The sequence below is a fragment of the Diplotaxodon limnothrissa genome, linkage group LG13 (assembly GCF_057381915.1).
Source record: "Diplotaxodon limnothrissa isolate DT_005_m linkage group LG13, D_limnothrissa_male_GT1.1, whole genome shotgun sequence".
Lineage (NCBI taxonomy): Eukaryota > Metazoa > Chordata > Actinopteri > Cichliformes > Cichlidae > Diplotaxodon > Diplotaxodon limnothrissa.
The window spans coordinates 25362559-25377686 of NC_140608.1; the positions used below are offsets into that span (position 1 = coordinate 25362559).

Below are 15128 nucleotides of genomic sequence, written 5' to 3' on the forward strand. Positions count from 1 at the left end.
GATAAAACTGACACAGGATTTCCAACAGAAACCTTCTTAGCCACTCTGGCTTCAACCAGCATAGGAGTGCAGCAAATTCATTTTGCACTCAAATATTACCAAGCTATCATACAGTTGCTGACAAGAGTGACGCACAGCAGGGAGCTTATTTTCTACTTCACCACCAACTTACTTGCTACCCACTGCCTCCTATAATTTAGTGGACCGGTATCATAAAAAATTGCTAAAGCAGTATAAAGTTGTAACTTGCTTGTTTGTAAAACTTGTTTGCCATTATTGGACAACAGGATGATTATAGAAGCTTAATGAGATTCATTAGCTAAGTTAATAGTGGTAGCTTTTGAAGGGGTAAATGGGCAGATTCTGCGCTTTAAACATGAGGCGTGTCTTCTGTTAGCTTCAGATGTCAGAATGCCTCGTTGATGAATGACAGTTTCAGCTTAGAGGCTCATATTTTGCTACTGCTGGTCCAGATTTAATCAGTTTGTGGGCTGCGTTTTCCCTTTTTGTGTTTAAGATCTGTTTGTAAAAATGTTGTAGCCAATTATAGTTCAGATTTAAACTGAGTTAACCTTGCTTTTCAGCTGGGTTGCACACCTGTTGTAGGACTCAGCAGTATGTTTGACACCAACAACCTTGTATTGTACATTTTAACTAGGTTAAGACAGACTCCATGTGGGTCCTTTTTCAACTCGCACAAAAGACTGAATTTCTAGGATACATTTAGATAAAGCAGTAAACCTGATAAGATATGCACAACTAGGCAAAGCCCCAATTTAAATAAAGTTGGTCAGCAGTCAGATTTTGCTGCTGCTCTGGAGCATATTGTTAAAGAAAGACTGGCAAATTATAAAAGAGGAAAAAAACATGGTAACATCCCAAGTTTTGTGCATGAATCTTGAAAAAAGACCTGCTATACAGATGAGAAAGTCAACTTGGTGTTATACTTAATAAGCCAAACATTATAAACACTGATAATCTGTGAATTATCCCTTAGTCATATCTAGGGCTGCCACGATTAGTCGACTAGTCACGATTACGTCGACTATTAAAATCGTCGACGACTGATTTAATAGTCGACGCGTCGTTTGAAGCTTTGTAAGATCCCAAAAGCCGCAGGAATGAGTAGCAGGATTTAAGAGTGTAATAACGGACTGAAACAGAAGATGGCAGCACTGCATGTACAAGGATGCCAGCTGCTGTTAAACCCCGAAGAAGAAGAAGCTGTGTCCCAGAATTCATAGCGCAGCCCAGCTCAGTTTTCAACAATGGCGGCAGCTAGTTAGTTTTAATATTACTCTTATTATTCTTTCTGGGTCACAAAATAAACGTTTAACATATTTTCAGGCGAGAATGTAGCTGTGTAAACCTCAAATATCTGCTCAGTTTATCAAGACACCACATATTTTCAAAAGCGCTCCAACATTTTCGGAGACGTCTGTTACCCACCAGCTCGATAGCTAGCCGGGGTTCAAGGCTCACTAGAGCCCGTGAGAACACCGGACTCCCGGGAAATCGTTTTCAAACCCACTGCCGTCTTTCGCTACTAAGGTTAAACATGATATATAAGTCACTTAGATAACTTACAAATGTTATTGTTTGGCCTTTTTTTGGTATTTTATTTGTTCCTGAGTAAATCGGTTTGGCTGAGATTAAAGTTATAGTTTTTACACAGCTGAATAAACGTCAAGCAGACAACTGAGCATGAGATGCTCGAGAATATACTCCGGTGTCCTGTTATATTTTAGATAGCAAGAAGTTTATTAAACTTCACCGAAACAATCTGCAAATTTCATTAAAATTTAATAAACTATCATCTTGTCTTTATTTTTAGTTAGCACCTTAAACACTTAAAGCTGTAAGCTAATGATAGTTATATAAGAGCAGATGCTGCTGGTGCAAGAAGCTGTACATTTTACAATGGATGCATGATCTGATTAGTTGACTAATCGCAAAAATAATCGGTGACTAGTCGACTATCAAAATAATCGTTTGTGGCAGCCCTAGTCATATCTCCTGTCAAGGTATAGGTTATATTTAGCGCTGTATACACTGAAAGAGACACGAGATCATGTAGTACTGGGAGGAAAAAAAGTGTGGGTTGTCCAGAGTTAATTGAAGTTGCCACTAATAGGAGCAGAGGATACAGTTGATTGACAAATGACAAGGTGGTAAATGCAGAGTTACCTAGGTAACCGCAGCTGTCCACTAATAAACAGCTGTCGTCTACAAAGTGATGAATAATGAGTGAAACACTTCATATATGGACGTGACTTTAGACAAACAATCAGACAGTCAGTTGTGTGAAATGAAAGTCGAAGGGGTAAAGATGTGAAAGAGTGAAAAGTCTCAGAGACGCAGAGACTCCTGCTCACAAGTCAGAGCATCAAGAAACATCAGTGCAAGCCACTCGTCATTGCATGGATGAATGTTATTGGCTTCTAGAAGTAGTGCAACACAGTTAAGCATTCAGGGTATAATTTGTATGAGTTTTACTTTTTGACTAAGCACAACCAGACTCTAAAGCTCTGTGGATTTTCAATTTAGAAATACTCACTTTTCAATTTAGAAGTCCTTCCTCTTCACTCCGAATTCCTTCTGTGAAGAAAGCCTGAGTGTATCTGGATGCTTTGCACTGCACTGAAAATTCATTTCCAGCCTCTTCAAGCACTGTGTTTTCTGTTGTGTGTAATTAGACCTCAGGTGAGGCTGTCGCACATTTTGTACTGGAATATTTTTGAGAGAGGTTATCTGAGAGCAGACCAAAGTGAAGTCCAATAGATACTGATAGATATCCAGCAGCTAGAGCCCAGCTTACAATAGCTGAGCTGCTTGATTTGGGCTTAACACTCAGTCATCCCTGCTTTAATGCTCCTTTAGGCCGTCTAGTGCATTAGTGCCACTGCATTAACACACTGATGCTCTTAGCCGAGACAGTCAATCCTACTGCACTGTGTGCTGCTGCCGCCATCCAACCAGCGCTGCCGCACCACCATAATGTAGCCTAGACCCAAAGAAGTTGCACCTTTGTGCGTGCTGTGTTCAATGCCATTTTCAGTCCTTGGATTGACAGATAGTAAGCTTCATGGTCTGGAGAAGGATGGAGCCAAAGATGACGCTGCGGGACTGTAGCCACTAGCCCATTAAAATGATTTGACTGTCATTTCCATGCCATCTCCTATTCATCTCCATGGAGATTTGGCTGAGCTTGGGTTGCTTTGTGCCATGATGGATGATGCATTTGCACAGATTTCTGTGGGAAGCTCTTACCCTGAGTTTACTCAAAAAAAGATATTTTAGAGAACTGACTAGTATGCACAATTATATTAGTATTTGGGGTTTCAGAGGGCTTGATGTTCTACGGACTACTGTATATGAACCTTTTGTCTGAATTTTCTTAATTTTCCTGAGAAGAAAATTGGTGTGAAAGTAAGGCAGAGCTTAAAAAAACAGTGCTGTAATTCTTTTCAGTGTTAACAGACTCTTCAAATTTGTGTGCCGAGCATCTTGGCTCCCAGACTACAAAGAAGCCTCTCTTCTTTCCCTTGAATGTGGTCGTTCTGGGCAAGTGCAAAATCTTTTATCTTAACACATTGTTGAACTGTGCATGCTGCATTGTTCGGAGCATGTGGAGGATGCCCTTAGTATTCTGCCTTAACTACATTGTTCAAATTGTGCCTATAGTACAATCAAGCAACGTTAGATGATACCATTATTCATCGTATTTTTTTATTTTATTTTTTAAACAATAGGTCGTTGATTTAAAATGGAGGTTCTTATTGTTATCTGACATTATGCTTAAAAGGGATATTGCACTTCCTGAAGGCTCTGGACGTTGTAGGGCTGTCCTGGTTGACACGCCTCTGCAATGTTGCGTGGAGATCAGGGGCAGTACCTGTGGACTGGCAGACCGGGGTGGTGGTCCCCATCTTTAAGTAAGGGGACCGGAGGGTGTGTTCCAACTACAGGGGGATCACACTCCTCAGCCTCCCTGGGAAAGTCTATGCCAGGGTGCTGGAAAGGAGAGTTCGTCCGTTAGTCGAACCTCGGATACAGGAGGAACAATGCGGTTTTCGTCCTGGTCGCGGAACACTGGACCAGCTCTTTATCCTCTCCAGGATACTTGAGGGTGCATGGGAGTTTGCCCAACCAGTCTACATGTGTTTTGTGGACTTGGAGAAGGCATTCGTCCGTGTCCCTCGGGGTGTCCTGTGGGAGGTGTTGCGGGAATATGGGGTGTCTGGCCCATTGCTACGGGGCATTCGATCCCTATACAACCGTTGCAAGAGCTTGGTTCGCATTGCCAGCAATAAGTCGGACCCGTTCCCGGTGGGTGATGGGCTTCGCCAGGGCTGCCCTTTGTCTCCGGTTCTGTTCATAATTTTTATGGACAGGATTTCTAGGCGCAGCCAAGTGGCGGAGGGCTTTCGCTTTGGTGGCCTCAGAATCTCATCTCTGATTTTTGCAGATGATGTGGTTCTGTTGGCTTCATCGGGTGAAGGCCTCCAGCTCGCACTGGAACGGTTCGCAGCCGAGTGTGAAGCAGCGGGAATGAGGATCAGCACCTCCAAATCTGAGGCCATGGTTCTCAGCCGGAAAAGGGTGGAGTGCCCACTCCGGGTCGGGGATGAGTTCCTGCCACAAGTGGAGGAGTTCAAGTATCTCGGGGTCTTGTTCGCGAGTGATGGGAGAAGGGAGCCGGAGATCGACAGACGGATTGGGGCTGCAGCTGCAGTAATGCGGACGCTGCACCGGTCCGTCGTGGTGAAGAGGGAGCTGAGTGTAAAAGCGAAGCTCTCAATTTACCGGTCGATCTACGTCCCTACCCTCACCTATGGCCACGAGCTGTGGGTAGTGACCGAAAGAACGAGATCGCGGATACAAGCGGCAGAAATGAGCTTCCTCCGAAGGGTGGCTGGCCTCTCCCTTAGAGATAGGGTGAGAAGTTCGGCCATCCGGGAGGGGCTCAGAGTAGAGCAGCTGCTGCTCCACATCGAAAGGAGCCAGCTGAGGTGGTTCGGGCATCTGACAAGGATGCCCCCTGGGCGCCTCCTGGGTGAGGTGTTCCAGGCATGTCCCACCGGGAGGAGGCCCCGGGGCAGACCCAGGACACGCTGGAGAGATTATATCTCTCGGCTGGCCTGGGAACGCCTTGGTATTCCCCCGGACAAGCTGGAGGAGGTGGCTGGGGAGAGGGAGGTCTGGGCCTCTTTGCTTAGGCTGCTGCCCCCGCGACCCGGCCCCGGACAAAGCGGATGAAGATGGATGGATGGATGGGATATTGCACTTATTTCTCAACTCATATAAATAAGGAAACGTTATGCAAAAGTAATGCTCATTATTTGAAACTGAGGCTTCAGATTGTTCTGAAAAACAGGTTTCCAAATTTTTTTTAATCTGATTTTGAGACATCACAGACTGTGATTTTAATTATGTGATGGGCAGAGATGGGCAGTAACGCGTTAAAATAAATGCGTTACTGTAGTCCGATTACTTTTAAAGTAAGGGGTTACTATTGCAAAAAAGTAATTGGATTACTGTTACTTTCCCGTAAGCATGCTGCCTTACTGCGTTATTAAACCGACACTTTGTGAGAGTGTCTCATGACACAGTTTTTGACGTTCGTGGCAGCAGCAGACGTGTGTAGATCAACAATGGAAAACAGGGAGTGGGGGCGAGAGTACGACGCAGCATTTAAAGCTCGGAGGTACTGACATTACTTTTGAGTTTGATTCTGTAAAAAGTGACAAAAACATTAGCGTCTGCTGTACACTCTGTGGGAAGAAAATTCATTCTACAGCGAAAAATTCAACTTCAAATCTGAGCAAGCACTGAGCACGCTGCCACGGGAATGTGACATTCATAGAGAAACCCCCGGATCCCGCCTACTGACATGACCGCTGCGGCACCGGGCAAACCTCCACCGGCCCCTCTCCTGCTAAGCAGGTGAAAATAGATTAACCTCCTAAGACCCGAACTCTTCCACGGCATGCATTTTTAATTTCTCTTTGATATTTGGGCATATTGGGACCTGATGAATGTAAAAACAAAGAAATACCAAATTTTTGTTTCTAAGAAAAATGAGAGCTACATATGAGGATATTCATTTAAAATTTTGATAGAACAGTAGCAGAATAATGTCCGCGTAAGTGGATATCAGGCCCTTGTAGAGCAAAATTAAGTATTTTGGTCTAAATAACCCAAAATGTGATGTCCACATACAGTGGGGCAAAAAAGTATTTAGTCAGCCACCGATTGTGCAAGTTCCCCCACTTAAAATGATGACAGAGGTCAGTAATTTGCACCAGAGGTACACTTCAACTGTGAGAGACAGAATGTGAAAAAAAAATCCATGAATCCACATGGTAGGATTTGTAAAGAATTTATTCGTAAATCAGGGTGGGAAATAAGTATTTGGTCACCTCAAACAAGGAAAATCTCTGGCTCTCACAGACCTGTAACGTCTTCTGTAAGAAGCTTTTCTGTCCCCCACTCGTTACCTGTATGAATGGCACCTGTTTGAACTCATCATCTGTATAAAAGACACCTGTCCACAGCCTCAAACAGTCAGACTCCAAACTCCGCCATGGCCAAGACCAAAGAGCTTTCGAAGGACACCAGGAAAAGTATTGTAGACCTGCACCAGACTGGGAAGAGTGAATCTACAATAGGCAAGCAGCTTGGTGTGAAAAAAATCAACTGTGGGAGCAATCATCAGAAAATGGAAGACATACAAGACCACTGATAATCTCCCTCGATCTGGGGCTCCACGCAAGATCTCATCCCGTGGGGTCAAAATGATCATGAGAACGGTGAGCAAAGATCCCAGAACCACACGGGGGGACCTGGTGAATGACCTGCAGAGAGCTGGGACCAAAGTAACAAAGGTCACCATCAGTAACACACTACAACGGCAGGGAATCAAATCCCGCAGTGCCAGACGTGTTCCGCTGCTGAAGCCAGTGCATGTCCAGGCCCGTCTGAAGTTTGCCAGAGAGCACATGGATGATACAGCAGAGGATTGGGAGAATGTCATGTGGTCAGATGAAACCAAAGTAGAACTTTTTGGTATAAACTCAACTCGTTGTGTTTGGAGGAAGAAGAATACTGAGTTGCATCCCAAGAACACCATACCTACTGTGAAGCATGGGGGTGGAAACATCATGCTATGGGGCTGTTTTTCTGCCAAGGGGACAGGACGACTGATCCGTGTTAAGGACAGAATGAATGGGGCCATGTATCGTGAGATTTTGAGCCAAAACCTCCTTCCATCAGTGAGAACTTTGAAGATGAAACGAGGCTGGGTCTTCCAACATGACAATGATCCAAAACACACCGCCCGGGCAACAAAGGAGTGGCTCCGTAAGAAGCATTTGAAAGTCCTGGAGTGGCCTAGCCAGTCTCCAGACCTCAACCCCATAGAAAATCTGTGGCGGGAGTTGAAAGTCCGTGTTGCTCGGCGACAGCCCCAAAACATCACTGCTCTCGAGAAGATCTGCATGGAGGAATGGGCCAAAATACCAGCTACTGTGTGTGCAAACCTGGTAAAGACCTATAGTAAACGTTTGACCTCTGTTATTGCCAACAAACGTTATGTTACAAAGTATTGAGTTGTATTTTTGTTATTGACCAAATACTTATTTTCCACCCTGATTTACGAATAAATTCTTTATAAATCCTACCATGTGGATTCATGGATTATTTTTTCACATTCTGTGTCTCACAGTTGAAGTGTACCTCTGGTGCAAATTACTGAATCAGAATCAGAATCAGAATCAGAATCAGAATGGGTTTATTGCCAGATGTTGAGGTTTACAACATTAGGAAATTGCTGCGGTGCTTCAGTGCAGACAATAAGAATTAAAGTGCTATGTAGAAAGAAAGATATGTGCATGAGATATACATGAGATATATACATGAGAATAAGAATTATGAGTGCTACGTAGAAAGATATATACATGAGTGCAGGTGGTGATCAGTGCCAGACATGAAATGATGCAGTGACACAGCGTAGGGTCATGTGTTAGTGGCGGGGACAGTCATGTGGTTATTGTTCATGTGTCCAACAGCAGAGGGGAAGAAACTGTTCTTGTGGCGAGAGGTTCTGGTGCGAATGGACCGGAGCCTCCTGCCTGAGGGGAGCAGGTCAAACAGACTGTGTCCAGGGTGAGAAGGGTCAGCTGAGATCCGGGCTGCACGCCGCAGTGTCCTGGAGGTGTACAGGTCCTGCAGAGATGGGAGTCTGCAGCCAATCACCTTCTCAGCAGAGCGCACAACACGCTGCAGTCTCTGTTTGTCCCTGATAGTGGCTCCAGCGTACCACACGGTGATGGAGGAGGTGAGGATGGACTCGATGATTGCAGTGTAGAATTGCATCATCGTCCGTGTTGGCAGGTTGAATTTCTTCAGCTGCCTCAGGAAGTACATCCTCTGCTGGGCTTTCTTGATGACGGAGGTGATGGTGGGCTCCCACTTCAGGTCCTGGGTGATGGTGGTACCCAGGAAGCGGAATGAGTCCACAGAGGTGATGGGGGTGTCAGTCAGGATGATGGGGGGGAGTGGGGCTGTGTGCTTCCTGAAGTCCACAATAATCTCCACTGTCTTCTGGGCATTCAGCACCAGGTTGTTGTGGCTGCACCAAGACACCAGACGTTCAACCTCCCTCCTGTAGGCAGACTCATCCCCGTCAGAGATGAGCCCAATGACGGTGGTGTCATCTGCGAACTTGATTAGCTTGACAGACTGGTGGGTGGAGGTGCAGCAGTTGGTGTACAGGGAGAAGAGCAGAGGAGAAAGAACACAGCCCTGAGGGGAGCCGGTGCTGATGGTCCGGGAGTCCGAGACATTCTTCCCCAGCCTCACATGCTGCTTCCTGTCCGTCAGGAAGTCAGTGATCCACCGGCAGATGGGATCAGGCACATTCATCTGGGAAAGCTTGCCTCGGAGATGGTCTGGAAGGATGGTGTTGAAGGCAGAGCTGAAGTCCACAAACAGGATCCTGGCGTAGGTTCCTGGGGAGTCCAGATGCTGCAGGATGAAGTGTAGGGCCATGTTGATGGCGTCGTCTACAGACCTGTTGGCTCTATATGCAAACTGCAGGGGGTCCAGGAGGGGGGCCGTGAGGGTCTTGAGATGGGAGAGAACTAGGCGCTCAAATGACTTCATGACCACAGATGTCAGAGCCACGGGTCTGTAGTCATTTAGTCCAGTGATCCTAGGTTTCTTGGGGACAGGGATTATGGTAGAGGACTTGAAGCAGGCAGGCACATGACATGCCTGCAGTGAGGAGTTGAAAATGCCAGAAAACACTGGGGCCAGCTCGTTTGCACAGTGTCTGAGGGTGGCAGGAGACACACCGTCTGGGCCGGGAGCTTTCCGAGCATTCAGACTCCTAAACTGCTTCCTCACATCTGCTTCATGAATATGAAGAGTTGTGGTCGGAGGAGGTGGTGTGAAATCCTCTTTTGCGTGGGGTGAGGGGGCGGGTGTTGCAGGTGAACAGTTTGAAGGTGGTGATGGCTCTATGGAGGGGGGAGAGGTGGGGGAATGAGTGTCCAAAGTGCCTCTATTGTTGGGGTCGTTGGAGGTGTGAAGGCTGCCTGATGGCTCGTCAAAACGGCAGTAGAAGTCGTTAAGGGTGTTGGCTAAGAGCAAGTCATCAGTGGAGTGGGGGGTTTTAGGCTTGTAGTTTGTGATATTCCTAAAACCTTTCCACACAGAGGCCGAGTCATTCTCTGAGATCTGCTGCTGCATCTTCTCAGAGTGCTGATGTTTAGCAATGTCCACTTCTTTAGTGAACCTGTACTTGGCCTCTCTGTAGCAGTCCCTGTCTCCGCTTCTGAACGCCTTACTCTTTTCCAGCCACAGCTTTTTGAGTTTAGGAGTAAACCAGGGTTTGTCATTGTTATAACTCACCCTGGTGCGTGATGGCACAATGCTGTCCTCACAGAAGTGGATATAGGAGGTGACAGTGTCCGTAAACTCGTCCAAGCTGTTAGAAGCAGCCTTCATTGTGTCCCAGTCTGTGGTCTCCAAACACGTGCGAAGCTCCTCCACAGCCTCGTTGCTCCACAGTTTTTTGGTCCTCACGACAGGTTTGGAGAGCTTCAGCCTCTGTCTGTACGCGGGGATTAGGTGGATCATGACGTGATCAGAAAGTCCGAGTGAAGCGCGCGGCACCGCGCGATAGGCCCCGCTGATCGTGCTGTAGCAGTGGTCCAATGTCCTCTCCTCTCTGGTCGGGCATTTAATATACTGCTTGTATTTCGGAAGCTCATGGCTCAGATTGGCTTTGTTAAAGTCCCCAAGAGCAATGATGAGAGAGTCCGGGTATGTCCGCTCCGTGTGGAGAATCTGCTCTGCGAGTGCGCACTGAGCTGCTTGCGCATCCGCGTCTGGCGGGATGTAAACAGCGGCCAGGATGAATGAAGCAAACTCCCGCGGAGAATAAAACGGTTTGCAGTGAATAAAAAGATATTCCAGAGAGGGAGAGCAGTGCTGAGCAATCACTGTTACATCTGTGCACCAGCCACTATTGATGTAGAAGCAGACACCTCCACCTTTGGTTTTACCGGAGAGAGCGGCCTGCCGGTCCGCGCGCAGCAGATGAAAGCCCTCCAGCTTGAGCGCGCAGTCCGGGATGTCCTCACTGAGCCACGACTCCGTAAAACATAAGACACAGGAGGAGGCAAAGTCTCTGTTCATGCTTCTCATCAGGGCCAGTTCGTCTATCTTATTCCAGAGTGAGCGTACATTAGAAAGGAAGATCCCAGGAAGGGCCGTTCTCAGTCCGCGTTTCCTCAAACGCACGAGTACGCCGGCTCGCTTACCTCTCTTTCGACGTCTCACTTTCCTGATCAGAGTCAGCAGTAAATCTGCCGCAGATGCGACAAATATTGGAAATAAATCCACAGGCGTTGTAGTCCTGCAGTTAAGGAGCTCTTCTCTGGTGTACGAGTATCCAGAGGAGTTCCCAGACACAGAAGAAATGCACAAAAACAAGACAAAAGTAACGCACTGAAGCACCAGGGCATCCATACGCGGCGCCTCTGTCATCATTTTAGGTGGGGGAACTTGCACAATCGGTGGCTGACTAAATACTTTTTTGCCCCACTGTATGTGGACGCCAGGTTCTAGGAGGTTAAAGAGTGACAAGACTTGGTGCCGCTTAAGCTTTGATTTTATTTATTTTTTGCTGTGTTTTACTTGCATCTATTTGAAAGAGCGAGTGTAAACACAAAAAATTATTTTATATGCCGGAATATGCAGAAAATAGGTTTAAATGTTAAACACATTTCTTCAAGTCAAAGACTGTTGTACATAATGTCATTTTCACTTGATGCAATGTGCATAAAGTTAAAAGATTAAAACTTATAAAACAAGTTTTAAAAAGACACTTTCTCATTTCATTCAATTTTATATGATGGATTATGCAGAAAAAATAGAGTTGGGCTAAAAGGTATTCAGGTTGTGTATCATGTTTTTTAAAAGTAATAAAGTAACTAATTACTTTTGAAAATAAGTAATCATAAAAGAAACTGGAAACTTTCTTGGAGAAGTACTCAGTAATTAGTAACTAATTACTATTTTCAAATAACTTGACGAACACTGGTGACAAGTTTGTGATACAAGAATAAAGTTACGTTGAAACCAAGCACACCATTGTTTTTCTTGTGACATTACCAATAAGTTTGATGTGTCACATGGCCCTCTTCCTATTGAAAAAACAAAAGTTGTATCCAAGATGGCCGACTTCTAAATGGCCACCATGGTCACCACCCATCTTGAGGAGTTTGCCCCCTCACATATACTAATGTGCCACAAACAGGACTTTAATATCACCAACCATTCCCATGTTATTACGGTGTATCCATATAAATGGCCCACCCTGTAGTTCTATAGTTCTTATCGATAGTTGCTGCAAAATGGCTCCACAGTGGCCCCTAGAATATTTCAAAAGAGCAGTGCCTGTGCTTTGTTTCATCTATGGGTCTGAAATCATGGAGCTATAACCTAAATCCAACAGGAAGTCAGCCACTTTGAGTTGAAAGTGTAATTATGGGGTCATTTTCAGGCCATATAATTTAACGAACTCCTCCTTGGGACTTTATCAGATCCACATGGCCTACGGTGAGTGGATTCTTAAGGCCTCAGTCATCTTGAGAAGCGTTTGAGGTTTCATGAAACACCGCCGTCATGGCTGCACGTCAAGTTTCGATCATTCGCCGTGAAGAAGGAAACTGCTATAATTTTGACCCTGGAAAGGTTTTCAAAACCACTTTTCTAAACTCAAAGCTGCTTTCATTGTGTTAAACACTGTTTTCATGATTACCTTTCATACTTTCAAGTAGGTTCTAAATTTAATTTAATAAATTTAATTAAAACTTTAATCACTAAATTGAAGTGAGAATGCATACAATAAAATTCAAGACTTTTTTTTTTTTGTCTTTAAAAGACAGACACTGACACAACCCTAAACGCCTAGGATGGTATCTTTCACTTTCAGATTAACTGCAGCCATTCTATTGACACATACATTCACATTTAATTGGCTTTTATATGTAATAAACTGCATGGGCTCTAATCAAATGATATCCATAAATGAAAACCACACGCCTTCATGCTTTTCCTTCAAGATTTAGGGATTCAGAATATTACTTCCTGCACCGTTTTGATAAGAATGTCTTTAAAATGTCTCAGAATATTATAAATGGCATTTAGCACATTCTGATATACTAAAGTGAGTGAGACAGTATTACCAAAGCAAAACAAGGCTTTGATTCTTGGTGCTTGGATTTTATGTTTTTATGTTTTTTTAATTTCTGCTGAAACCTGATGGTGTACTTCACACAACTACAACACTTTGTCAAAGACTTTGTTCAAATTGTTTCTTGTGAGTTTGAATTTGTGTTGATTTGACTTTGTTAAAGCTGTTCACAACCTGCTGTTCTTTGTTCACTAGCAAACTTCTTCCAAAGCACGTCACATAAACTATAGTGGCAGAAATATTCACTCAACAATCCAAATCATTGAATTATGGTGTACCATTCACTTCCATGGCTACAGGTCTATAAAACCAAGAACCTAGATATGCAGAATGCTTCCGCAAACATTTGTGTTCAAGTGAAATGTTAATGCTTCAGCTTACCAAGATATTTTGGAAAATTTTATGCTCCCAACTTTGGGAAGATGTGTATATATATAGATACAAACAGTGAATTGATACCATATTAACTCCTATTGATCAGGGAAACAAAGTTCATATTCTTGTGAAAGTAGACAAATACTTTTGAAGTAGTGTAACTAACCACTACAAAAACCAGAATTTTAATTCAGTTGAATATTTTTTTCATATAGCTTCAAATCACAACAACATTTTGAAGGCACTTTATATTGTAAAGTAAATACAGTAATTCAGAGAAAACCTCATCAAACAGACAACCCTACCAAGCATTTGGCAACAGAGGGAAGGAAGAAACCTCCAGCAAAACTGGGCTAAGGGAGGGCCAGTTATCTTGTATCCACGGCTTGAAGTTGCCTCCCACCCTATCTCTAGGGCTGAAGAGAGGTACCTCATTTATCCTCAAGGTTATTCTTCCAAAGAACAAACCTCATGGCTTTTGGTGTTTTTTAGAACGTTGATTGACTGGTAAATGAAAGCTTTACCTTTGGGCTCGACACTCTTGTCACTCCAATGGTGCGGTACAGCACAGGTGCTCGGTTCTGTACCAAGCTCCTCCTTCCCATCCTTCATATCTCTTGTTCTGTCACATCTTAAAAGTGTTCAACTTGATCCACATCTGGCGCTACTAGGGAGGATGCTTAAGTCCACTGAACCTGTGTTTATTAAAGCAATTGGGCAGACCTTATGCTTTGTGACATTGTGTGTTATCATGTAGACCTTATAAAAGGTTAAACTCTGGCAATAAAAATATGCACACAGTTAGTAAATAGACTCGGAGGTGGTGCCAATTAAATCATGACTGATTCCTTTAAGTGGCTACCAAGACAATTCCTCACTTGATATAAGGCTGGTTAAGACCACTGGTCGATCCATTGTCCATTGTTGCTATATTCTGAGCCTAAAATTGGTAGCTTTATCTGACATTCATTTCAGAGTGATTATCCTTAACTGAAAATTCCAGGAGAGCAGTAGCTTAAAAACTGTTCAAACCAGTGGATAGCAGTGATTTAAGGGCCATGCTGGAGCCTAGAAAATCTAAAAAGTAAATAATTTCACAGTATGTAGCAGCAAGTGCCAGGTACAGGTACCTTTTCATACTTGAAAGCATAGTTTTGTAGGATGGTGGTGGGGTAAAGAGCTTCAAAGAGAAGAGTACTCCTGGCTTGCTTTTTCATTTCACAGTTGTATTTCATTGATTCTTTACTTCCTGCTGTTCTTTCACTTCCACAGTTTTGAGTTTATTTGGGTTTTTGAGTTCCTTTGCAGTCTAAATTGTTGAAAATGATTGGGATCAACTCACATGCAGCAGCAAGTCACTTAAACTACAACACAGCAGGAGTTTTACAATAAAACTGCAACCGGAGTAATTCATAGTGGAAATATCCTCTTTTCTTCTTTTCCATTTCAGGGCCTCGGTGGGCGTCATGGAACCTCGGGGTGTTCATGTGTATCCGCTGTGCCGGCATCCACCGCAACCTGGGTGTCCACATCTCCAGAGTCAAATCTGTCAATTTGGATCAGTGGACACCTGAGCAGATCCAGGTATGCAAATGATGCTCCCCATACTAGTACTGCTTTTAAGGCTTCTTAATGCATTGATATAACTTGTACCCCGTAATCTGTTATTGTTTAATTCTTTTAATGATCTCTGCCACTTACAAACAAAAGCTCACTGTATTTCTTTTTGTAGGTTTTAAATCTATGTAGTAAAGATCACAAATAATAGCAAAAACCTTAAGACTCATTGTTTTCACTTGTTGCTTGTGTGCAACCTGTTCTGCTTTCAAGGATGATTTACATTTGAAATTAGAGCATTTGGAACAAGGCAAATGGTCAAAATAGTAAAAACAACAGGAGGAAAGATTTATTATTTAGGTTTTTGAGTCTTTTTTCTTTCTTCTCATTTTTCATTCAGGCAAAGGCAAGAAACCCACCTCCAAATTAT

The 15128-nt window shown here is 44.0% G+C and overlaps 1 protein-coding gene across 1 annotated transcript in view; it reads left to right on the forward strand.

Moving 5' to 3' along the window:
• Nucleotides 1-15128, forward strand: part of LOC146620376 (stromal membrane-associated protein 1-like) — a 155062-nt gene that overhangs the window by 15180 nt on the left and 124754 nt on the right. The window contains exon 2 of the mRNA XM_085368936.1: nt 14592-14725. Within this exon, the coding sequence (XP_085225062.1) occupies nt 14592-14725 (134 nt within the window). The remainder of the gene's footprint in view (nt 1-14591; nt 14726-15128) is intronic.